The sequence below is a fragment of the Lepidochelys kempii genome, chromosome 4 (assembly GCF_965140265.1).
Source record: "Lepidochelys kempii isolate rLepKem1 chromosome 4, rLepKem1.hap2, whole genome shotgun sequence".
NCBI lineage: Eukaryota > Metazoa > Chordata > Testudines > Cheloniidae > Lepidochelys > Lepidochelys kempii.
This window is the reverse complement of record NC_133259.1, coordinates 19,601,836-19,627,474: the sequence shown is the minus strand read 5'-3', so window position 1 is coordinate 19,627,474 and position 25,639 is coordinate 19,601,836. Positions and strand designations below refer to the sequence as shown.

General features: G+C 38.5%; 1 protein-coding gene across 4 annotated transcripts in view; it reads left to right on the top strand.

Annotated features, from left to right (window-relative positions):
• LOC140910219 (broad substrate specificity ATP-binding cassette transporter ABCG2-like) overlaps nucleotides 1-25,639 on the top strand; it is a 38,666-nt gene that overhangs the window by 5,377 nt on the left and 7,650 nt on the right. The window contains exons 1-15 of one of the 4 annotated variants that reach the window (XM_073340661.1): nucleotides 2,984-3,073; nucleotides 5,553-5,664; nucleotides 7,429-7,488; nucleotides 8,073-8,187; nucleotides 11,928-12,080; nucleotides 12,578-12,735; nucleotides 13,004-13,155; nucleotides 13,972-14,076; nucleotides 15,464-15,711; nucleotides 18,051-18,133; nucleotides 19,807-19,896; nucleotides 20,585-20,709; nucleotides 22,415-22,569; nucleotides 23,622-23,711; nucleotides 24,904-24,998. In XM_073340661.1, the coding sequence (XP_073196762.1) occupies nucleotides 7,436-7,488; nucleotides 8,073-8,187; nucleotides 11,928-12,080; nucleotides 12,578-12,735; nucleotides 13,004-13,155; nucleotides 13,972-14,076; nucleotides 15,464-15,711; nucleotides 18,051-18,133; nucleotides 19,807-19,896; nucleotides 20,585-20,709; nucleotides 22,415-22,569; nucleotides 23,622-23,711; nucleotides 24,904-24,998 (1,622 nt within the window). In that variant the 5' untranslated portion in view covers nucleotides 2,984-3,073; nucleotides 5,553-5,664; nucleotides 7,429-7,435. Of the gene's footprint in view, nucleotides 1-2,855; nucleotides 3,074-5,552; nucleotides 5,665-7,428; nucleotides 7,489-8,072; nucleotides 8,188-11,927; nucleotides 12,081-12,577; nucleotides 12,736-13,003; nucleotides 13,156-13,971; nucleotides 14,077-15,463; nucleotides 15,712-18,050; nucleotides 18,134-19,806; nucleotides 19,897-20,584; nucleotides 20,710-22,414; nucleotides 22,570-23,621; nucleotides 23,712-24,903; nucleotides 24,999-25,639 lie in introns of those variants that run through there. The other 3 variants (XM_073340662.1, XM_073340660.1, XM_073340663.1) reach the window with 3 other exon arrangements.

Genomic DNA, 25,639 nt, shown 5'->3' with positions numbered 1-25,639 from the left:
TCCTATAACCCTGAGAGCAAACATGAATCAAAACAAAGCATGGTGGGTCTTATTTTAGGTCTACTGCCTTGAAAATGTCTCTTTAATAGTGGAAAGATTACAGGAAGCAGGTGTTACGTAATTTCAATTCTGTAGGATCCCACATCACTCTGTAGTAAAACCAGAACAGAATAAATCTAGGGTCAGCTTCTGTGTTGCACTGTGGCCTCTTTATGCTGTTTTGGCATAAAGCAGCTAGACACTGGGCAGAACAGATCCTGCAGACAGAGAGATGTCAGAAAGACTCTATGCTACCCCTTTGCCACCCTTGGTGTGGGGGTGCACTGGGGCATATCAGAGCATGTGGGAGGAGAAAGGAGGCATGGCTGGAGCATGCTGGACTCCAGCTAGTCATGGTTGTGGAATGGTCTCCTGGGGGCTGTAGTAGTTCCAGCTTGCACCAGATGCCAGGCTAAGCACTTTGTACCTTCTCCCTACCCCAATTCCTGCTACGCATACAGCTGGAGAGGAATGGAGAATCTGGCTCCTGATGGGGATGATCATTCCCTTCCAGGTGTCCTATTTCTCAGTGCAGAAGTCTGGATCACAGACCTACTCTTTGTGAATATAATAGATTGCAGGGCAGATAAAAATAGATGATTTTTTAAATTAAAAAATTGCATTTTTAAATTTAAAATTAGATTATTTTAATTTAAATTGGATTTTGAATGGAAATTAAATACGGGTTTATTTTAAAAAAACTTTTTAAAATTAAATTTGAAATCGACAACCTATGTTAAGGCCTGAACTTATTACGATCTATTAAAATCATTTAAATTAAATACAAAAATAATATTAAGTAGTACTGTTTGCTGCCAAGGTTTAAAGGAAGTCAAACTACTGAATTGGTGGAAGTCACTGACAAAGCACCAGGAACCAGAGTTTGTTGAAGTACTAAACCAGCTTTTGATAGCTGTGGCCTCTTCTGCAGGTGCAGAGAAAATATTTTCTTTAGTTCTGTTTATTCAATTTCACTACAATGACTAGTTCATTCAAAGTTAAGAGACTGACTGGGAGCTGAAAAAGCAGGAAAGCTTGTTTTCTTCCAATTTACAAGTAAAAACTAGATGTGAGAGGGTGAGTTCTACTGTTTCTAAACTCTTGAAGGACATGATAATGGGGAACAATTGTTTGAGTTCATTAACTGCACATTCTATAATATTTCCTTTGTTTTATAAATTGGTTAGTTTGAACTGCAAAACATGCTTTCATACATTTTTGATAAACAATTTTTCTTATGTAACATTCACTCTTAAGGTAGATTTATTTAATAAAAAAAATTTAACAGCTGGTTGTGTGCATTTTTAATTGAATTTGAATTTCCATCCGTCCTTGACACAAATCACAAGAAAACATCAATCATTATTTAATAAATGGGAATGCATCATTCACCATTTTCTAACAAAATAAAAAAAATGTAAAAATTAAGAATCTGAATAAATGTAAATTAAGCTATATAATTGCTTAAATAAATGTGTATAGATACAGTGTATCCTCCTGGTTAGCAAAAAAGAAACATCAAATTTTAGTGTCTAGGCTATATTTAGTTGCCAGTTAACATGTTCGAATGGTTAGCAACTCATAAAAATAATGAATCAGGGCTGTGCAGTGAAGGAGACTGCTCTCTGCATGCCCCCTGTCTCTTTTGTTGCAGAAGCTGGAAGGTGTCTGCTGAATGGGGCAGGGGATTGCAGGAAGAGAAAGGGTGGTCTCATGCTTAAGGCAACTGAGTGTGGAGACAGTGGAGCTGGAACTAGGGGTGCTACCGCACCCTCTGGCTTGAAGTAGTAATAACAAACACCAAATACATGATTTCCCTTGTTTCCATGATCAGCACCCCCACTATAAAAATTGTTCCAGCACCCTGGCCTGGAGAACTGGATTTTATCCCTGCCTCTGCCATAATGTTCCTTATGTAAAGCTGGACAAGTCTTATAAACCGGATTTTTCACAGGAGGCCACTGTGTATCCCTCATTTTCTGCATACCCGATCTGAAGTTCTTGGGGTCTGATTTGCAGAACTGCTGAGTACTCACAGCTGCAACCGAAGTCAATGGGAGCAGTGCTCTGAACATATAAAGTGCTGTAAAATGGTCACTACGCTGAAAACTCAGGTCCTCGGCTTCTCAACGTGGGCACCCACACTCAGCTAACACTTTTGACGATGTTGCCTTTAATCTCTGTGCCTTAGTTCCCAATGTGTAAAAGGGAGCTAATACCACCACTTCTCACAAGGGTGTGGTGAAGAAAAAAATCATTGATGACTGGTAAGCACTAGGATGCGATGATGAGAGTACCATAGAACAGCTCATGAGGAAATGATAATTATTAGTCCTATATTCAGAGGAGGGGTTGAAAGTAATGCCTTTAACAAGGAGTATAAAAAGTAAAATAGAATAGCTACTCGTTCAGTGAACCGCATTCATCGCGTGCATGGAATAAGGCAAGGGCTCAGTGGGAAAGAATAGTATGCCATCATGTAATTAAAAGGGACAGAATTAAAGTTACACAGCAACCTTAATCCTTACATTTCCTTACTGCTGAATGTGTGGCTTGGCAGTGCTAATGTTCTTTTAAGGTAGTGTTTTAGATGTTATCTGTATATGGGCTTTCCCATGTTATAGTCCAGCACACGGAAAAAAAATTAGGAAGGATTATGGAAGAAGGAAAAGTGTTGAGTGGGGTTCACTCTGAGTATAACATCCACATTTATTGGAGGATACATACAGTATAAACTAAGTTGGCTGCATTGCATCTAGGGTGGTCTTTCGTCTCTTCTCTATCTAGGATACCTTTGTTAATGTTTATGTTTACAGAAGTGGAATCCTTCCAAAATGACAGACAACCAGTCAGACATCAGTATTCAAATGTCAAGTACAAACGGCCTCCCGAGCAGAAAACAGTCCTCTCAAGACCCATCAGTCAGCAGAGGAACCATTGTGACCTTTCACAACATCTGCTACAGAGTGGAGGTGAAGAGTGGCTTCATATGTTGTCGAAAAACGGCAGATAAAGAAATTTTGAAAGATATCAAGTATGTACTTAAACTTCTCTGTCATAGAGTACATGTTCATTTGATTTCCTTTCTTGACAGTTAGGTTCAGATAAGTCACTGAGCCATGAATACCTGTGTAATAATAGTGTACAGAAATTGGTCAAGATTTAAAAAAAACAGGCACTCAGAGTAGGCTCCCCAAGTCCATATTTAGGCACATAAAAAGTTAACCTGAATTCCAAAAATGCTTGCATCTTTCAATTCCATTGATGTCAATAGAAGCTGCAGCGTGTTCAGCTCTTTTGAAAATCAGGTCATTTACTCAGCTGCCTAGATGTGAATGTAGGACCAGAACTTAAGGTATTTTTAATAACCCTGGCTCTAGCTTTGAGTTAAGACTCAAGTCTTTAAAAGTAGCGAAGAGTATTATTCTGTAACTGGAACAATGAATGTGAGAGTTTGGGTACCCACAATTTTATTGCACTGCTTTCTATTAGTTATTGCTTAGTAATTGCATGATATTGCTCTTGTTGTCAAGGATCCTTTGTACAATATTGGCCAGTTTCTAGTTAGATAAGTCTGAATTGTGTGTCGCGAAAGTTAGTTGTATAACCTGCCATTCCATGATGTAATTGTAGGTCAGTTCTCTAATTTCAGCTCTCAGAATGCATGAAAGGTTGGACCTTTATATGTACTGCTCTTTGCCCACACAGCATTTCTTAATACACCAAGCCTTCCATGCTGCAGAGTGACTATATCCACCAAATGTGAAATTTTAAATCTTTATTCTCTGACAAGAGTCTTACTCCAGTGTAATTCATTAGATTTAAACAGAGTTACTCCATATTTGCAGTGGTGTGAGAAGAGCATATGTCCTTTAGACTCTAGACCTAGTGTATGTTGTTTCTCCATAAACAAAATGCAAATGAATGAATGAATAAATAAATAAATCACACTTCTGATTGACTAAAACAGCAAAGAAAAAAAAAGCAAATATAATGAGTCTGGGAAAGGGGTGAGGGATAGCACAGAGAGATTCAATCTGATATTTTATATCTAAATTGAAACACACACAAAAATCCCCCTCTCCTAAAGAACAACTTCTGTCTTGTTGCCTACAAGAAATGAGATAGAAAATCAAATAAACAAATCCCTCACAACTACCCAGAACTATCATGATGTACTCATGTCTTTACTATGTAGATGTGATATCTCATTATTGTAACAACCATGCGCAGAGAAAAGATTGATAAAAGAAATAAAAGACGTTTCACACAAAGTATAAACTACCCTTTATTATTTATAATATAGAGTGCTGTAAATTAGAGTTGGGCCTACAGGAAAACTTTAGATTCAAACACCCCTGAGCTTTGGGGAAGTTTAGATCCATAGCCAAACATGGTAACTGGTTTCTGTGTCTCTAATGGGCTGCACCAAACCCCCAGATTTGGACATCTTTGGGAGCAATGCTAAAGAGTGAGATGGTCACAGTTTATAATCAGATTCCTGAAAGAGTAGCCACCCTCATATGTGTTAGTTTCTCTAAAATATCAATTTTAATATCGTTCCTATTAATGATAAATTTAGTAGGTGCAGGGACCCTTACACTTAACACAATTAGTCCAGCCCCTGTTGTCCTTTCTCAGTCAAAACTCCTATTGACATCAATGACAGACTTGCCTGAATAAAGACCGCAAGATCCTTCTCATGTTCAGTAGCAAACATAGTCAACAGGCTCTTATTTATAATGGACACCTTTAGTAATGACTCAAAAATTTTCTTATCTTTTAACTTTATACCCATTTTAATTATAACCTAACATTGCTCTGTGGTTCTTGGAATTAACATTTTATCCAACAGTTAGCTGGAAAGACAATATTAAATATCTTTGACATTTCCCAGGGCAGATAGAGTCAGCTCACACAGATTTCCTCACATGATTGGTGGGTCTTTGTATTAATTATTCACAGTTAGACCACAATTACTTTAATGTGATTCCCAGGGTGCAGTCTAAAGACCTTGGAAGGTTTGCCAAACATGGGTATTTAAGAAGAATCAGGTGATGATGATTTCTTACATTGTGAGATTGCGTGTTGTATTTTGGAAGTGTGCAGGTTTTTTTAATCATAAAATTGAATAATAAAATAATAAAAGTGATGAGTGAATGAGGCACAGGTAAAAAGTTTATAGAAATCTTTATTAATTATTAACAGTTATTACTGTCCCTGGGATGAAGGTAACAGCTTGCTTTTCCATTTAAGTTCTCTGTTGTTACATTGATTGGACATGATCTGTTTCCTGGGTGGCTTTTAAAGTGGGGAACATGCTTCCATTGGACAATCCCCTCAGCCCACCTCTGCCCAATTATAAGCATTATTGAAAACATTGTTTTCTATTTTAATTCCCGCTGGTCCCTGTGTAGAACTCCCAGACACACACTTTATTTGGTCTTTAACTATTTTTGTTGAGTGTTATAATGCAACTTCATTATCTAATTACTGTGTTTTAACTGTTAAAGCAGAACACCCAGACATTTTTGATAGGGGAAAGAGGAAAGCGCTGCCTTATGAAAAATAACAAGGATAATGGATCGCAGAAAGAAGGAAGTAACTAGAATCCAATGACACCAGGCAAGAAATAGCAATCGGGCATTGCCATGTGTGGAAAATGTTGACTCACCATTAATTAATCATTGCAAATGGAAATACCGATTGTGAGGGAGCCCTCCTCCTGCCTGGTGCTACTTCAGACATTATTAACTAATAATGTTCATATATGTCAGTCGTATACATTCCAGAGTGGACTTTTTTGCCTGGTCAAAAATCTATTTAGTTATGTAATCACACAGAGCTATGTGTGAGAAGCCTATCCCAGAAGGGAAGTTTTATTCCAGGTGACTTGCAGACATCAAAAGATTCACCCTCATCAATAAGAACACTCTACTTCTACGCTCTGGTTATTTATTTATTTATTTACTTATTTTTAAATCCTTGTGCTGAGACTGAGAGAGGCTAAATCTTCTCAAATTTCCTTTATCCAAAACCATCCCTGCAGTTCTGCTTTCAGGTCATATCCAACACTGGAAGGGGCCTATTTTCTCTCTTCAGTTTCTATGCACCCAAAATTTTATGTGAAGAGCTCATAAGATTCCAGTCCCTCTGATTTGAAACTAAATCTCTGATAAATTGTTTATTATTAACTTTTATTTGTTATTGTAGCAACCTTCATATGCTAGGCACTTTGCAGACATGTAAAAAACCAGTTCTCTGTCTGAAGATATGACAATCTAAATTAGATAAAACATAGATGAAGTAGTGTGGGAAAGGAATAGACTACAATATAGTTAAAGTTACTGAGTAGTAGTCATTCGGACATGACTTCTTAGTTACAAGGATATTTTTTGCCCATTCCAAATCCCAAATCAGAGAGATCCTCAGATAGATACTTTTAGATCTTCTCTGCCAGTCCTCTGCTCTAATGCAGATTGGTGCTGCTTCTCTGACTACAAGTGAGTTACCAAGTTTCCATTACTTATCACTCAATCAGCTAGTTTTGCTTTCTTTGTACTTGTATCTGTGAGTTCAGTGCTGCCATTCAAAAGTAGCTACTTATATTGTATATATAAATGGTTGTTTGTGTAGCTCATTGTCCATTTCCATGGTCAAACTCCCACTTCAGTGAACAAAGCCTGCATTTACACACACAGACACGCATTTGCACATGCAAACTGTACTGAAGTGCACAAATGCTTGTCTGCATGTGCAATATGGGGGCCAGCTATGAGAATTTGGCCCTTACCACTAAATCTTTCATCTGTAACAATGACCAAAAGAAGGGAAGTGTTGATTGTTATCTAGGAAACTACACAGTGTAAATAGCTGCCCATTGTGTTTTATTGAAAGAGTTGTTTCCAGACAAAATGACTGGTAACCAAAAACATACTTAGTACCATTTTCTTCTGGCTGCTGAGCTTGAGATAGTTCTTTGCATCTGATGTAGAGTCATTAAGTCAGGTTTCCAAGTATTTTTTTAAATATAGATGCCCTTCCTACATGATAAATGCCTCTCTTACAGAGGGATGGCCAGAGAACCATGCTTGCTAAGACTGCATGTATTCTAGAGTGAGTTTGTGCTTAGTATGGCTACATCAACATATGTCTTGCTATTGTTTGATAATTATAGTTTCTGTGTTACTTTTTAGTTAACAATATGGGCCATATCTTTTCATTTTAAGTTAGCAATGTAAACTAAGCAGGAGTCAAGTCATTATTTGATGTAACCAACTAACTTCACTAGCCGCAAAAGGATTTGATGCAAAATACATTTCTGCAGATTAACAGAACTAACCTGTAAATGAAACAATGAATGAGAAACCTGTTGGTTTTGTCTTACAGTGGGGTTATGAGACCAGGACTGAATGCAATTCTGGGACCCACTGGCAGTGGGAAATCTTCGTAAGTGTTGAAGCAGTGAAAGGACCTGTTTTACTTTATCCATGTTCCTCACCAAGAGGAATCATGCCAACAAGAAAATGCACCTATATATATAAAATATTTGTGAACAACACTCCCAGGGAAAGATTTCAATCTTAATTCCACCAGAGTAAATGGATAAATGGAGAATAATTATATGGATTTCAGAGCAGAATTTGACCTCAAGTGGAAATTTTATTTAAAAGCAACAAAAAAGGGGAAAAAAAAGAAAAAGAGCCAATTTTGCTAAATTTATTTATATTTACTAATTTATTTCTTTTTAGTAAATAGTTTCCTGACATTCTCCCCTTATGCATCAATCTACAGTACAGCAGGAGGCTTATTTTACTGAAAAAAAGACAATTCTGTTCTTTGAGGGGGTTTTAAAAATATATGAACTATAGTAAGTGGCAAATTTTCAATATGGGAAAGCTTGTGCACAGCTGGCTATATACTGTTAACTGTATTTGTTTGCCAGATTTGCCTTTCACTGGCCCCGACTCTTACAGCTTGGTGAAAATATACACTTCGGAGCTCTTTAAGTTGATGGACTTTTCTTCTTCTAGGCTATTGGATATCTTAGCTGCAAGGAAAGATCCTTATGGTCTGTCTGGAGATGTTTTGATAAATGGAACTCCTCAGCCTGCCAACTTTAAATGTATCTCTGGATATGTGGTACAGGTAAGTCAGTCTGCAGTGACTGCATCTGCCTGTGTCGTTTTGACATCCTCTGAGCCAAAATGCACCAGAATTGTCCAATATGAGGTAAGTGCAGCAGCTGATTTGTCAAAACTGACACAGGATATAATTCAGAAATCACACATTATAATCTAAAATGTAAATGGGATAAGTGGATTTCCATTTCCAGGATTATTCCCTGAGCTTCTGCATGCTGTGGGGACCTTCCACATGTGGCTCTTCCCCTGCCCATATAGAAGAAACCCATACAGAATGTTGCTTCCACAGCACCATTGCTCTGCCCATAGAGCTCCACTGAGTTTAGAGATCAAGAGGGGCTGGAGCAGTGGAGCTGAACCCTCCACAGCACCTTTCTCTGCAGAGTACCTAGAAATCCAGGGAGAAGTTTAAACAGCTTGGAACTGTAGTATGTCCCGCTGACTGCTACTGGGCATCTGCAAGGAAACCCAGCCAATAGTAGCACGGTTCCTATTGGTGTACAGTTCGCAAGGGCGAGCAAAGCCATTGGAACAGCTATCATCCCTGTAGAATATCATCTGTTTCCATATGGAAAGAGGCTCCATTCCCTATGGATCCCTTGGATCTACAGAGGTGGAAGGGGGCACAACCTGTCAAATCCACAGCCCTCCTTAACCCCCTACTACTGTAGGAACCTGTCTCCAGGAAAACTCTGCAATGTGAACCTCACTGAGTTCCCCCCCCACCCCATCTTGTCCTGTGGGTGTAGCTGTGAGAGTGGGTGATCTGGCCCTATGTTATAATTTATTTCCTATCATAACATGCAACTACACCTCACATTTTGAAGGTTTGAAGGTATGTCTATATTCTGAATTGACCTTTCTTTAGCACTGCTCTTTGAAACAGGTAAGAATTCTAACTCATGTAGAGATCTGAGAAGGTATCAGAAAAACACATCCGAAATTACAGGCATGTCCCTTCCCTATCAATTGGGGGAGGATGGTTCTTGAGAAGCACCACAGGCCTTGTAAAGGAATATTCAATTTAGCAATTGTTATCACTGTAGTCCTCTGCTATCTGGCTGCTTTTCCACAAGAAAAAAAGAGGGCATGACAGCCCACCAGTATGTTGGAGAGATTCTTTGAGGCCACTCCTGGGAGCCTTATATTAAAATTCTGCCACCAAATGGAAAGGAAGTTTGGGAATCAATCCCTTTCTGGATCCTGGCCAGAGCTGATTTTACCACTGGGGTTCATAAAAAAATGTCAGCAGGGCCATTTCCCCCCCTTTACAACAGACCAGATTGCTCCAGATGGATTGGTATTTTCAAAAATTGTTCCCTCAGCCTCCTCTACAATCACTCCATACCGCCATTTCATGCTCAAAAGCTTGGACACAGCTCTACACTACCAATATAGTCAATACATTTTTCAAAGTATAAAGTTTTCCACAGATGTTCAGCTCATAAGCTTGTTTGGCCAGAGAGGATGCCTCCTTCCTTAGATATGGGAAAGTGTTATTGCTTCAGTGGGAAAAACAAATGAATAGATTTCCCACTATCTCTTGCCTATCTTCAGTGCAATACATATGGTTTATTAGAGGCAAAGGGAGAGAAATTAAAATATGGTCATCCCATCACTGACCAGTACTCTCTCAAAACAAAGTTAATAGAGAGATGTCTAAACTATTGTATGATCAATCATCAGATAAAAAGTCATTCCCTTTATAAGCTATAAACAAAGCCCAGATAAAATTTTCCCCCTTACTTTTCTCAGAACACATCAAGACAACCCACTCTCCCAATCTAATTTCCCATATCACCTTCTTCTTCCTCCTTTTATACACAGCAGCTGAGGCTGATAGACTAACGAGCTCAGCTGCATATGCTCCTCAGTTCCCTTTACCACTTCACAGTCTTATTCCAAATCTTCACAACTCTGACAGGGAAGACAGTGGCTTGGGTCTTCGGTGTACCCGGGCAACACCAGCTCAAAATGTCCAGAGACCTTGCTGGACAATGTACCTCATCACAGCGGATAATGCTTCCTAAAAAGCAGTGGTCTCCTGACAGGTGTGGAACTGAAGGCTTGATTGTGGATCACAGTGAATCAGTCCCTTTTATCCTTTTTAATTTTCTGTATCCTGTCCTTAGGATGACATTTTGGTTTTCAAAGATGTCACATAATTGACTGACAAGATTCTTCACTTGAACTATCATTTTTAAGTTGTTCTGATCTTATAAAGTGAGAAGCTCTACATTCTGTCTATTGCTTTCTCTATCCACCATGTCTCTCTCTTTCTCTCTCTCTCACACACACACGTAACATCTTTTTTCCTTCCCACCATCTCCTTTTCTCTTTCAAATTCAAAATGTATTTGGCACCAGGTTTCTCTATTCCATCAGTACTGACTTGGCACTTTCTTGGTTTCCGGCTGCCTGCATGGTGTTTTCCTTTAAGCTGCTGATTCAGATCTAAGAGAGAGAATGCAGGTAGGGCCACCTAAGAACGCAGTTGTCAGGGCCACCTGAAGCCAGAACAGAGTATCAAGGAACAATGATGCATCATGTAATGGGGTCCCACAATGCATGTATTTAGTTAAACAAGTACTGATCCAAGGGAGGTAGTAGGACTGAATGTACTCACACAGAGCTCCAGTTTGCAGTTGTTTTGTCAATAACCCTTACCCCCTGCATGTTCGAAGTGCTGCCCATACAATACCTAATAATAAATAAGTATTATTATACCCATTTCACAGAGAGGTAAACTAAGACAGGAAGGTCAGGGAGCTTGCCTGAGACCATCTAGTCAACAAGAGTTGCTAAATCCCACAAAGTGCTAAGCACTGTGACCCTGATCCAGCAAAACACTTAAACATACACTTTATTTTTTAAGCATGTGAGTGTTCATTCTGATGAAACTTCTCATGTACTTAAAGTAAACATGGGCTAATTGCAATGGGGCCACAGTGCTCAGCATGGGGCATAATCTAGCCCCTGGTGCATTCAAACTCAGTGGTTCCTCACTCTCCACACTGGGCTCATTCCTCTTGACCATGCTGCCTACCCACTGCTCTGGTAACCTCAAGAGAGGATTCAGTTTAAATCAGCAGTTTCACAGCACTCCAAGCTTCTCACAACCTTTCTGCACTTATTAGTTTTTGCTTAGCTGTGATCTGCAGTTACCACATTTCCAAACCACAACCTCAGATATTTGAAGAAAGATTTTATTCACATCTGTAGAAAGAACTCTTTCCAGATACAGATTCTGCAGGGTGCTGAGCACTCTCAACCTCCATTAAAGACAAGAGGAGTTGAGGGCACTCTGTTTCCCACAGGTGGTGCTCAGCACCTGGGCAGGACCAAATCCAGAAACATTTTGTTGATAGGTTTTCCTTCATACAGTTGAAAATTATGTTTGAATTTTTCGCTGCGTTGCCAATGTTTAGCTGCTCTGAAAAACACGCTGGGCAGGGAAATATCTGGACAGTGTATATACACATGTATTGATATTTCTGCTATTTGATACATGTACGATAGTCCCTTGTTGCCATAAATTGCACAAACATGCAGAGACTAGTATTGAAAGCAAATATCTGATGGGATGTTCAGGTTTTGAAGATCCAGCCTATTTGATTCTAGCAGTTTTCACTGCCACACAAATGCACTCTGCATGTACAGTACACATGTAAGATGCACATGCTAGTCCCAGAAGAGGAAAAATTAAGCCTGCAATGAACATTAAATATGTAACTTTGTTACTTAGGATGATGTGGTGATGGGAACTCTGACAGTGAGAGAAAATTTCCAGTTCTCAGCAGCACTCCGGCTCCCCACATCTGTGAAGGAACGGGAAAAGGAGGAACGAATTGACCAGATCATCAAGGAACTGGGTTTGACCAAAGTGGCAGATTCCAAGGTAAGCTGTCATATTATGATGCCCAATTAATAGCAAATATTAAATAATTTTAGATGATAAAATGGCTCCACTTTAGCAGGGGTGTTTTTGATTTAGTGGTTTATTCTAATAGCAGAAAGGCTGATAAACCCCAGCACAGCTGCCTGTTCCCATAGTATCAATGAAGATAAAGGCTCGTTACTTGTGCACCTATTCTTAAACTATCAGACACAGGACAGTAATTACAAGTAGGAGGAAAGCAGGTGACCTGAGTGTCATGAAGAAACTTAGATTTCAGGGTGAAAACTTTTAAAGGGGAGCCCTTTTTTCTGCAACGTTCAGAGTTGCACTATTCCCTTAAACAATGTCAATCCTTGAATCCATATTTGAATCCATAATCACAATATAATCACCCAGAACTCTCCCAGAAGTTAATGTGCTGTTAAATGTGTTGGATGTTTTTTGCTTGAATACTTTGAAGTCAGACAAAATGACACAAGCTGCTTGTTTTGCACTAGGTTGGCACCCAGTTCATTCGTGGGGTGTCCGGGGGAGAGAGAAAACGGACCAATATTGGAATGGAACTCATTACTGACCCTGCAGTCTTGTTCTTAGATGAACCAACTACTGGATTAGATGCCAGCACTGCCAATGCAGTCTTGCTGCTCCTGAAAAGGTGACTGCAATGGAATCACTGGGAAAGAACCAGCTTTGACAGAGATGTACTCCATAAATCTGCAGTTAAAATGTGGTTAGAATGGTTAATGTGTAGTTATTATATTGCTGGGCTTGTTTTATTCCTTTTTGTACCTTGCATTGGATTCTCCAACAACAGGTTGAACTGTGTTAATTTACTGATTTGTATTGCAAGGAATTTGAAAGACGAAAACTCCTCAAAGAGTGCAGATATTTGATACCTCTATTATTTTCCACTTTACATTCAGGATGTCAAAGCAGGGGAAAACAATAATTTTTTCCATCCATCAGCCCCGGTACTCCATATTCAGATTGTTTGACAACCTGACATTATTGGCTGCAGGAAGAATGCTGTACCATGGCCCTGCTCAGAATGCCATTGAATACTTCAAATCTATTGGTGAGTTTTCTTCTGGAGCTTCAGTCACAACAGTGGACACTAAAAGGAACATACTTAAAATGCAGCTCTGTTTTGAAAAGTGACTCAGTAAAAATGGCTCTTGAATCATGGGATTCAATGGTTAATGTGCCTCATTGTTTCCCATACCAAAACATACTAAAGAATTGTTTTTTTTAATATAACAGTAACATTAATGCAAAGTTAAAGTTGAAAAACCAAGCACTCAGAAATTGAGAAATGCAGAGTTGAGGATGAAGGCTGAACCTTAACTGTTACCCTTTGTGCTTATTAGTAATGACTTTAAAAGTAAAAAGTAATGCACGTTATATCACAGTATTTAGTTTTGTTTTTTTTATATGAATTGTATACTAGGCCCTGATTCAGTAAAACACTTAAGCACTTTACCCATAGATTTGTGGGTTCAATAAACCCAAACGATTAAACCTGCCATAAGGAGAAGCAGAAAAATGACTTCTCATTAAGTCTATTAGTACCAGCTGATAGGTCAGAATAGAATTAGCAACAACAGACATGCAGTTAGAATTTGAAAGGGCTCATTTGTTAGTTGTCACCTTTGGATATTTTGAATTCTTACAGCTTTCCTTTTATGGCAGCTTTGATAGGGCCAGTTGGCAATCTCCTTCCTCATGTTGATTAGCAGTTTGGGCCAGTTGGACCACATTGTGGTGTAAGTTACTACTCAACATAAGTAAGGGTATCATAGTCTGGCCGATGGCATATTACCTCAAGTGCTTTTCAACACGTTACCATCTGTAGAATGACTTGCCTGAGAGATTGAATACTGTTTCTCTGCAGGTTATGAATGTGAGCCATACAACAATCCTGCTGATTTTTTTCTGGATGTCATTAATGGAGACTCAACTGCTGTGGCAGCAAGCAAGGCTGATGATGTTGATCTAGGTATAAAACTGAAGTTCTTCATACAGTAAGAAGCTGATTTGCAGAGTGACAAAATATATTTTGGATTTATCAACTCTGGCATGAAAAAATAATTTTCAGGTGCATCAAGTTAACAGTAATAGCTTCTTCCATACGTAAACTCAAGAGTTACTTGGACACCCATATACTGTAGATGATACTGCTCCTCTTGTGTCTATCTCTCCACCATGAAATTTCCTTTTATAAAGCCATCTCGCCATGTACAGTATGAAATGACTTGTGTGTAACATTTAATATCCATTGGTGTTCCGTGAATGGCAGTTATTACATGTGGTTCTTTTTCCTCAAACAGTAAGGACTGTTCTGCCAATGAATTCAATAGCAAAACTCCTATTGTCTTTTTCATGGAAACCAGATCCAGTGCCCTGTTGTGATACAGTAGTGTCAAAAAACAAAATAGTAAAACTCTTTGTGACTATATGCAGTAAATCTTGATATTAGCTTTGCATGTGTACTTAATGCATACAATATTTATCATGTTATTGGACTGATTTTGTTTTTCCATCTCTGCAATAGTAGCTTGTTGCTCATAAATTCACCTGAGGTAATCAATCATTAGTGTCACTTTCTTCAGTAAGTGGACCATACCTGATTATTGTAATCACATTAACACTGCTATGGATTGTTCTACTACAACCCCATGTAGGGATTGATCCTTTTTAATCTCAACAAAATTATACAGTGCAAGGCCTGCTCTACACACAGACTATGTACAGCTATGACTATTTTAGTTAGGGATGTGATTTTTAAAAATGAAATAGCTTTATTGGTACAACTCCTCGTGTGGATGCAGTTACACTAAGTAAGTATAAAGATTACTTATATTAGTATAGTTTGTTCATCTTCACATATGGGATGAATCTAGACACAGGTATAAGCACTTTTATACCGATATAACTGCATCCACCCTCTGGGGCACTGTACCACTTTTAACTATTCCACTGTGGTTATAGCAGTACAGATTTTGTGTGCAGACAACCCCTAACTTTTGTGAGGAAAAAGGTTATTTAAGGACTGATTGGCTGGGAGACCCTTCCTTCCATGTGGTAAATCTTTGCTACTGAAAGTAAAATTTCTCATTTGCAGGGAGTCTATTTTCCCCTTTGACAGCCTGATCCAAAAGTGACATCAAGAGAAAGACTCCCATGGAGTTCAATAGGTTTTGGATCAGGCCCTATATGCACACATGCTGTAGGAGTAAAACATACCCCTTAAGAATGAAGGGACTCAATCAAGGTTGCAGAATGATCCCTACACAGTATCGGAAAAGTTCCTCAGGGAGAGGAGAATTATTTTTTTCTATTAATTCAATAAAAGGTAACTAATATTTTTTCTCTTTAACCTGAAGATAACATTGAAGAACACATCAACCGTGATAAGACTTTGGCAGAGAAGATAGCAGAGCACTATTCCAGTTCCACCTACTACAGAGAAACGAAAGCAACATTACAGAACATTTCTTCGGAGAATAAAAAGAAAGTGAAGACAATTTTCAGACAAGTTACATATACCACTTCCTTCTTTCATCAGCTCAAGTGGGTGTCGAAACGTACATTTAAAAACTTGATAGGCAACCCTCAAGCCTCCATAGCTCAGGTAATCATAGTTAATATAACAGTTGTAAGTCTGATTTGATTTTCAGACCATTTCTATCTGAAGATGGGTTAGGCACAATTTTGCACCTGCAAATTATTGGGCCTAAAATTTGCACCTAAAATAGAGGTCAGTATCTGAAAATCTGTGCCATAAAATGCTGGGCTACATGATCCCAAATAATGAGCATGACAGGGATATGCAACAATTTATTAACTTACATTTACCATTATTTTAGGTGTGTGGGGTTTGATTCTCCTCACACTTATGTCATTAACGACACAATTCTCCCAAACTGACTCACAATAAGTAGTACCTTACCCTGCAAGTAGTCCCCTGCAATCCTCCCATGCTACTCTGAGAAGCTGATTCTCAGAATCTCGTCTTCACCTCTGATCTGTGCACCTTGCAAGTCATCTGTACGCCAGGATCTGGCCCACTGCGTTCTGTTTTTTTCCCCAAGGGAAAGTAAATTAGCCAGTCTTATACAGTTAATTAGCTCTCAACACATAATTATGTCCTAGTAGCTGAGTCAAAGACAGAGATGATCTCGGTCTGATCCTGAGGTCCTTATTCCAGCAACACTCCCATTTGAATTTTATCTGAGTAATACGAGAGGGGCTCCAACCCATAATAAAAGTTGTACCTTATCACTGTTATAAATTATCTGGATTAAAAAAAAACATCTTGAGTAAAATAAAATCAATAGCAAAGGGGAAATCTGTTCAGAATCCCTCAAGTTAAAAGGCTTTGTGTGTGTGTATATCTGTATGTTGATAGTATGGATATCTCAAATAATTGCATTGCAAAAGCTTGACCTTGTGACAAGAATTATGATCTCAAGAGCTTTCTAATACTCCAGGGTGAATGGTTGTGACTTTTTTCTCACAATCTTTTGTATCTCCCAAACCTCATTAGGAATGGATTTCAAACACAGTCTATAAATTGTACACAGTTCATTAAGCCGTGTTTGCTAATCCTCTCCAAATTGGTCTTGATATGATCCTTTTTCCCCCCACTACAGTTGGCTTAGTGGCTGAATTATCCCTGACATTTGGTCCTTTGGGCAGGTTCTTAGTGATATGGTACCATGTATCAAATGCTTTACAGTGTTAAGACTCATGCATCCCTCATGCGTAACCATGACTGAACTGCCTGATACCATCATTTTTGCTGAGATTTTCTTCGCTTCTTCTTAGTCTTAAGAAATTGTGACATACAGATTTAATCATTCAGATTATATCACTGAATCCACTGATAATTTTGCTATTTAACAAAAATCCAAGTTGCACGTTTCTATCTACACAGAGCCAGATTCTGATACCCTTACTTACATTTGAATAGCATTTATTCCACGAGTAGAGTGCTATTTAATGCAAAGCTGTAAGACTCTGTCCCTTAGGGTTAAATACTCTGTCCCTTAGGGTTAAATCCTGCCCTTCTTTACAGCAAAAAGGACAATCCACAAAAGCCAGCATGCTAGGTGAGGAGCTGCCTAAGCTAGCCAATGGGAGATACTGACCAGAGCGGGAAGTCCTCCCCTCTCTGGGAGATAGGCACCTAAATCCAGGAGGCAGGGAGGTGCCTAGCTCCATTTAGCAATCCACAAATGGGCACCCACTACCTGGAGTCAGTCAGCTTAGCTACCTAAAGCATTTGTCGTGAGAATAAATTAGGTACCTGCTTCACACCACCCAAAAACAGCCACTGGAGGAAGTGGAGATGGTGCTACTTTCCACTTTATAATTTTCAGTCCACTGATTAGAGCACTCACTTGGGATGTGGGAGACCCACGTTCAAATCCCCCTTCTCTGCCAGAGAGCGAGAAAGGATTTGAACAGCAGTATCCTACTTCTCAGAAGAGTGCTCTAACCGCTGAACTATGGAATATTCTGAGCTGGAATCCCTCAGTCTCTCCTGCTGAAGCTGTTCCATTGTGGATTAAAAAATGAAAGTGCGATTAGGGCAGGGGACCTGGACCCAGGTAGGTTCCCTAATCACTGGGCTACTGAGTCATTTGCCGCACCCCTTTTCTGGCCTAATGATTGCTCCACTGTGCATAAATACTTAAATAGTCGTAGTCTGGGATTTAGGCATCTAAGTGCATTTGTGGATCCCACGCAGAGTTTTTGTATGCTCTAGACCTTCTCCGTCTTCCCATCTCTTATCACTCTCTATCTAGGTACCATGAGTACATTTCTTTTCCATCTGTATTCACCACCTAAATATTTTATGTAGTTTTTGCAATTTTGAACTTTTTTTTAAAAAAAAGGTTCATTACAATACAAATTTAGATTGTAGTTGTTCTCTCTCTTTTAATTATTTATTTTATTTTATTTCAGCTGTGTGTTACACTTTTCCTGGGACTAGTTGTAGGTGCCATTTTCTTTGGGATACAAGATGATTTTACCGGTGTGCAAAACAGGCGAGTCAACTCAGGGATTGAATATCAATGGGGCTGACAAAACCATGCTGTTACCATCATAAGATAATGAAAATTGTTGTGGCTGAAAATGAACTTTTCTTGTCTTTTGTGAGATACCATAGCGACCACTTTAGAGCAAATGCATACCTGTAAATCATAAATTACAAAATAAGCGCTGGTCCTGCCATGAGCTCTCTGTGGCTAGATCCCTCCACCTGCATGGAGCTCACTGCAGACTCGAGGCCTAAGGTCCCATTTCTGCAACCCTTACTCATGTTGTCTACTACCTTGTGCAAGTAGTCCTGGTGAAATCATTGGGGCTACTTGCATAGTAAGGTACTCGTCATTGCAAGTAAGGGTAGCAGCACTGGATCCTAAGTTTGCAGTGAAAGATTCCAGAAAATTATACAAAATATTAAAAATGCACAACTGTTCATTAACCACTTCAACAATTAAACAAACAGCATCTGGAAAGACTTCCCTGAGATAAAATTCAATGGCCAAATTTTTCAGACTTTAGTTGCCTGAAGTTTGGCAACTAAAGCCCTGATTCTGCAAGCACTTATACACATGCTTAACTTTACAGAGGTGAACCTAAGGGGTCTGCTCATGTGAATGAAGTTACCTGAGTGTGTGTATGACTGGGGCCTAAATTTATATTTGGTACCTAACTAAAAGTGGCCTGATTACCAGAGGGATTGAACATCTGTAACTGTGGGAGCTGTTGTAGTCAGCACCTCTTAAAATCTGGCCATTTTTATTAAAGTGCCTCAGAATTGGTGTATGCCAAGGGCTTAAATTTGGCATCCACATTTGACAATTTTGGCCTTTCATTTTAGCAGGTAAACCCATCTCCAGTTGCTCATCATTTTCTCATATTCCATGTAGACTGAAATTTTTGGTCTCATATTTGTGCTTAGTCTGAAGGTAATTTAAACAAAATATTGAGTAAAGTCAGTCAAATCATTTTTCATTATTTGATTCTGACAAGCAACAGATGTTACCCACATATTCCAGTAATAAACACTGAACTCAGCTAGCTCAAGATTTGCTAAAGCTCCAGTCTTAGGGCCAAACCTGTTTCTGTTGAAGTTAATGGAAGTTTTACCATTAACTTAACCAGGAGTGGGATGAGTCCCTTAACTTGTTTAGTAGATCTCATGGAAACTTAAAAAATAATACAACTATGAAGAAAATTGATTTAGCAGTTTGAATGAAGATGGTTTAAAACTTTTCTACCTGTTTTCCCAAGCCTATTTTAAGGACACATTTATTCAGGATTCATGTGCTCATGACATCCCACTTAATGACACCTTGCTTCTCTGGCGATAGGTTATTAAATGTTGTAAATTAGTTGAGTAAGTCAACAAGACAAAAAAAGAATAATAAAATATACTTTGTCCATTTCTATTTTGTAAAGAAATCTCAGTTATATAAATCCCTCCGACAGATTACACCTTTAAATCTCTACTGAGAAATAAGAAAAGACAGACAATTTGTGCATGAATTATGGAATATGTGAAGTAGCAAAGCACATATTAGTGAATGCCAGTAGTTCTTTGGAAGAGTTTAGACACGGTCTATTGTAAAAACTACTGAAAATATGTTCAAAATAATTGAATAAAGCACTAATGTAGCTGATTTTATAAGTGTAAATATTTGTTTTACCCTAGAATTGGAGCAATGTTCTTCGTGATCACCAACCAGTGTTTCAGCAGTATTTCATCTATTGAACTTTTCATTGTGGAAAAAAAGATATTTATGTAAGTAAAGCTTGATGTAACGGGTAACATTGCCTATTGTTAGCAAAGCTTATTGAACTGCTAATCTTTTTTGTTGCCCTACTAAATTGTCATCTAAATATGACAATTTAGTTATTCATACTGGTCAGATTATTCACTGCAAGTAATATTTATTGCAAACGTATTTTTTAAATCCTGTTTATGAGTTGTTTGCAAACCAATCATCATTTCTGTGTATGGTTTTGTCCATAAATGCTGATAGTTTGGATAAATACTATTTACATTGTGAGTTGTTTGTGAACTGTTCACTTCTGTTACCAGAATCATATGGAGTTGATATTAATTGGGTACTTGGAACTTTACAGGCTTTATGAGTCACAAAATGAGAGAATTACATATTTCTATATGTTAAGTGTGTTTTGATGATGTAAGATGTACACTAAAGACTATGGGCCATACTCGGAGAGGTCTGTGGACACAATTGTGTTCAGCAATAGGCATGTATATTTGCATATGTAATTATCAAAATTATAATGACATCTTATTGGTCATTGGCATGTGTAATTACAGTATGTGCACAAATGCATTCTTATTTTTCCATTTGGAATTGTATGCATGACTTATCAAAACCTGTCCATATGTGAAAATGATTTGATTGCTTTATAATTGATGTAATCTGTAATATGCTGTATATATTTCTGTGTTCTAGACATGAATATATCAGTGGGTACTACAGAGTGTCTGCATACTTCATCTCAAAGCTAATGGCTGATTTAATACCCATGAGGACTTTACCAAGCATCATCTTCACCTGTATAGTTTATTTCATGTTAGGCAAGTGCCCTATTCACAAGCTGCATTAAAATTAAAAAGAAAATTGCTTCAGTACCAACAATGCACACTCATTTTATGCCTCTGTCAATCATTTCAGGTATCCAGGAGTAGGTTGGATCAAATCTTCCTTCTTCCACTTTTAAAAAAAAAATCATTTTCTCTGTTTAAACTCCATGTACCAATATGGCATTATTTCTCTTGCTTGGTGAGTGCAATGTCATGAGATTGCCATTGGTGCTGTTATGCAATTTGCTGGACTGGGCACATTTGCAAAATTTCAAGCACACTTGTCACAGTCTGTGATATATCCCATCTGCATTTTCCTTGGAAACAGGGGTTTAAGTAGGGTGACTAGATGTTCTGATTTTATAGGGACAGTCCTGATATTTGGGTCTTTTTCTTATATAGGCACCTATTACCCCTCACCCCCGTTCTGATTTTTCACACTTGCTATCTGGTCACCATAGGTTTAAGCATCATTTATAGATGGCTCTGTCTCACTGGTTTCCATGCTGTTATCTTTTCTTTTAGAGACTTTTAATCATTCTATCACGAAATATTTTTCATTACAGTTGGCCATGCTGATAAAATCCCCCATCAAAGAAAAATGTGATTATAAAAACCTCAAGCTCCTGGAAACTGATATTAGCCTGCTCTTTTCAGTCGTTTCCCCGGGTAGTAAGGACAATTTTAAAATTGCAGACATCCATTTTAGACCATTAATGCAGTTTCAAACACCATGCTCACTACACATTTCAGGAAGGTCAGACTGAAATATTTCATGGAGCAAGAAATTCAGACAAACTGTCAGGATGTTTCAAAACTTAATAATAATAAGATGTTAGCAGACCGAGGTGCTGGAACTACGGGTGCTGGGGGTACTGCCACACCCCCTGGCTTCAAGTGGTTTCCATTATATACAGGTTTACAGCTTAGTTCAATGGCTCTCAGCACCCCCACTATACAAATTGTTCCAGCACCATTGTTAGCAGAATGCAAGTACAGAACAAAAATCATCACTTGCTCTAGTCTGACTTTTTCCCTTAAACAAACGAGACATTATGACACTATTAGGATATACAGAGAGAACGTTTACATGGCTGTGAAACAGGGGTGGTTCAGAAACTAATGCCTAATCTACAGCCGCCAACAACCCCTGACTCATGGGAGACCTGACCCCACTGGAAACAAGTGAAATACTATTGGATGTTTATCGCATGTGAGCTACTGCTGTATGGGGTGAGGCATGAGCTGCTTCTTGTTCAGTTTTTCTGTGGTGATAACTTGAGCCCTTAGTGAATCAGGAAATCTCCTCCTTTATCTTGTTTTGGCTGAGACACATTACAGCTTTTTCTCCTTCCATTTCATTGAAAAAGTCAATTACAATCCCCAAACTCCTTCCACAAATACACACATCAGTTCTATTCTAGACAAAATCCCTAGTCTTTGTGCCCATGGGAGTCTGAACTCCTTCCCATAATCAGCAAGGCATAGGAATTTGGGACACTGATCCTTGGTCCTTGCAGCCAGTGATCCAAAATGTATGGTGTGGTGGTGAAAGGAGGGCAGATTTCCTTGAATCAGTCCTCCCACAAAATTTGTTCTCATAAGTGGGGCCAACTATATATATTAAGCTAGTACACATTGACTATGGTACAAGCGCTGACAAAATTATACTGACAGACTTCTTGTTCTGCTCCCTAAGGTTTGAAGCCAAGAGCAGATGCCTTCTTTATAATGATGTTTACTATTATGATGGTATCCTACACGGCCACTGCTATGGCGCTAGCAATTGCAACAGGACAGGATGTGGTAGCTGTAGCTAATCTACTCATGACCATCACGTTTGTTTTTATGATTGTGAGTAGCATTATTATGCTTTTATTTATTTAGATGTAAACCCAAGCAGCTGTGAAGTTCAGAGCCAGATGGAGATCTCAATTTGAATTCTGCAAAAAGATCAAGAATCTGGGGCTTTCATGTTCCACTTTGTCCCAATACATTAACAAGAAATCAAAGTTCAGGCTTGTTTCTGAACTTCTCCAGAAATTTGGGGTTAAGGTGGGTTTTGGATCTGATGTTCTAGTTAGGGCCAAGTTTTAGTGATTAAAAATAATGGGGAAGAAGAGGGGAAGGATCATGCCAGTGGTAAGAGTGGATGTGGTGTGGTACATGATGCTCCATCTGCTCTGCAACTAGTGCATAATTCCCTGTAGGACTGTTGCAGCCAGCATGATTTAGAGAGGACCTTAGCTGATCCAGGGCTGGGGGAGCAGAGAAGTGGCTTACAGTCACATTTCCCCTGCTCTCCTCAGCTCAGCCACAGGTAAAGCCCACAGTCCCTTAAATTATGAGACCACTAACTTACTAACCATCAACAAGGAACCCAACTATCTATTAATAGGCCACATACGAAAGAGATGTGAGTTGGCTGCAAGCAGCGTGGATAGAAGCATGTCCAGTTTTCCACCCGGGGAAACACCACATTGGACAGTGATCTCAGGGCTACTTCGGGAAAGTTTTCCCTGAACATGCTTAGTGTGGCTCTTCAAAAGTGCCTGTCTGCCTTGTTTTTGGTCCAGTTGCCATAAAGAAGCAAAGGCAGAGGTTGGAGAATAGAAAATACAATTTCATATTTTAAAAACCATAACTTAGCAAAAACCTGATTTGGGGTTCTCCCCTAACAACTAAAAGCATAGTACACTAGCAACCAACCTCTATTGAAATTTACTTGTGTGCTCTGACTGGAGGATATAAACCCCTTATTATCCCCCAGTGTAATACAACTCAGACTTCTGTATAGCATATAGATTTAATGGGAGTTACTTGTGATTAGTAATGGTGACTCTGGACTGAAACACTTTCCTGTGAAATGGGACTTAGATTTTTTATTGTGTCTTTACTGTCTACAGATTTTCTCTGGGTTGTTGGTAAATCTCACAAGCATCTTGTCTTGGCTTTCCTGGCTGCAGTATTTGAGCATCCCTCGATATGGCATGACAGTAAGTGCTCTGTTTTCCGGTGCATTGTGTTTAGAAACATTTGTCAAAAGGGACCATCTGAATCTGATGGGAGAAATGAATCCAGGTTTCATAGATTAGTGACCAATGGGCAAGTTTTTGAAACATACTGAAATTAAAACTTGACATGGCATACTTTAGTCAGGTATAGGGTGACCAGATAGCAAATGTGAAAAAATCGGGACAGGGAATGGGGGGTAATAGGCACCTGTATAAGAAAAAGCCTTGAATATCAGGACTGTCCCTATAAAATCAGGACATCTGGTCACCATAGTCAGGTGGCATGAGGAATTTATGGATACAGCAGCTGAAGGTGGTTGTAAGAGGTAAAAACAACAAGTAGTCCTGTGGCACCTTAGAGACTAACACATTTATTTGGGCATAAGTTTTTGTGGGCTAGAACCTACTTCATCAGATGAACCCTAAGCTTATGCCCAAATAAATGTGTTAGTCTCTAAGGTGCCACAAGGACTCCTCGCTGTTTTTGCTGATACATAATAACACGGCTACCAGTCTGAAACCTGTAAGAGATAAGTGTCTCCTATCTGCAAGTGTTAAGAGATGTGCAGGTATTTAAATAACTATATATATATATATATATATATATATATCTCAGTTACAACTATATTAGGATACAGTTTGCATAAAAACACTAAATAAAATGAAACAGTATTGTATTACTTAAAAACAAAAGAATTTTTTCGTCTTTTAAATATTTGCTTCAATCACACAGAATATTTAGCTTTTTAAAAAAACCTGGAAGTGAATAGGTGGAATCATATAAGCAATTGCAGGAGGTGGACTTCATAAGAGTTGGATCTTTTCCATCTCTAACTACTATGATCTTATTTTTAGGAAGCTGAGTCAGTAATGCAGTTATGGTGGAAAATATGGAGTCTTTTGAAAGTGCTGGGTTAGATAGCTGCTGTATAGATGACCACTGTCATATGGGGTGCTGAATAAACTATATTCTTACATCATGTATACAACTATACTCTTACAACAAAATCAGCTATGACACTATGTTAGAAAAGATGGATTTGTCTGAGATCAGAAGCTATGATGCCATACAATTTTTGAAGATAAATTTGATTTTTAGTAAGTATCTGATCCAGTTGGTTTGTCATTGCTTTAATAGTAATTCAGTTGTTGTTTTTTTCTTTTATCTTAAAAGGCTTTGCAAATTAATGAATTTACTGATCTGAAATTATGCACTGGTATCACTAATACAAGTCAGACTGATATGAACTGCACAGAGGTTAGCCAACCGTAAGTATATGTTTTGCATTAAAATGAATTCCACTACAACACAAGATTGCAAGGTTTTTTTGAGTGCTAGAGAATTTGATGTGCATTCACCACCTACAGTAGGATTCTTTAAAGTAATATTTCTTTCGTATTAAGAAAAAAGCATTTTTTTTTAATTTTTTTTTTGCATTGTATGTGCTAAGATAACATGCTACAGAGGCCATGAACAAAAGAATCAGTAAAGATATTCATAGCAATATCGATATGCCTTTGTCATTTTGCATTCATTATGTCTATTAAAACAAAAACCCCACAAAACAGCATCATACGACATGAAAAATAAAATTATTAATTGAAAAGAAAATGATCTCTTATCTTGGGACTTATATGATCCCCTGACCATAGTATCTGACCACCTCACAGGCTTTAATGTAGTTATCCTCACAACACCACTGTGGGGAAAGGAAATACTATTATCCCCCATTTTACAGACTGGGGAGGCACAGTGGGTATGTCTACACTGCATCTGGGAACAAGCCTCCCAGCCTGCATCTATAGACTTGTGCTAGTGGGACTCAAGATAGCATGCTAAAATTAGCTATGTAGACATTGCACCTGGGTCTCCCAAGCATGGGATGGGAGGCTTGAGAGCCTGAACAAGA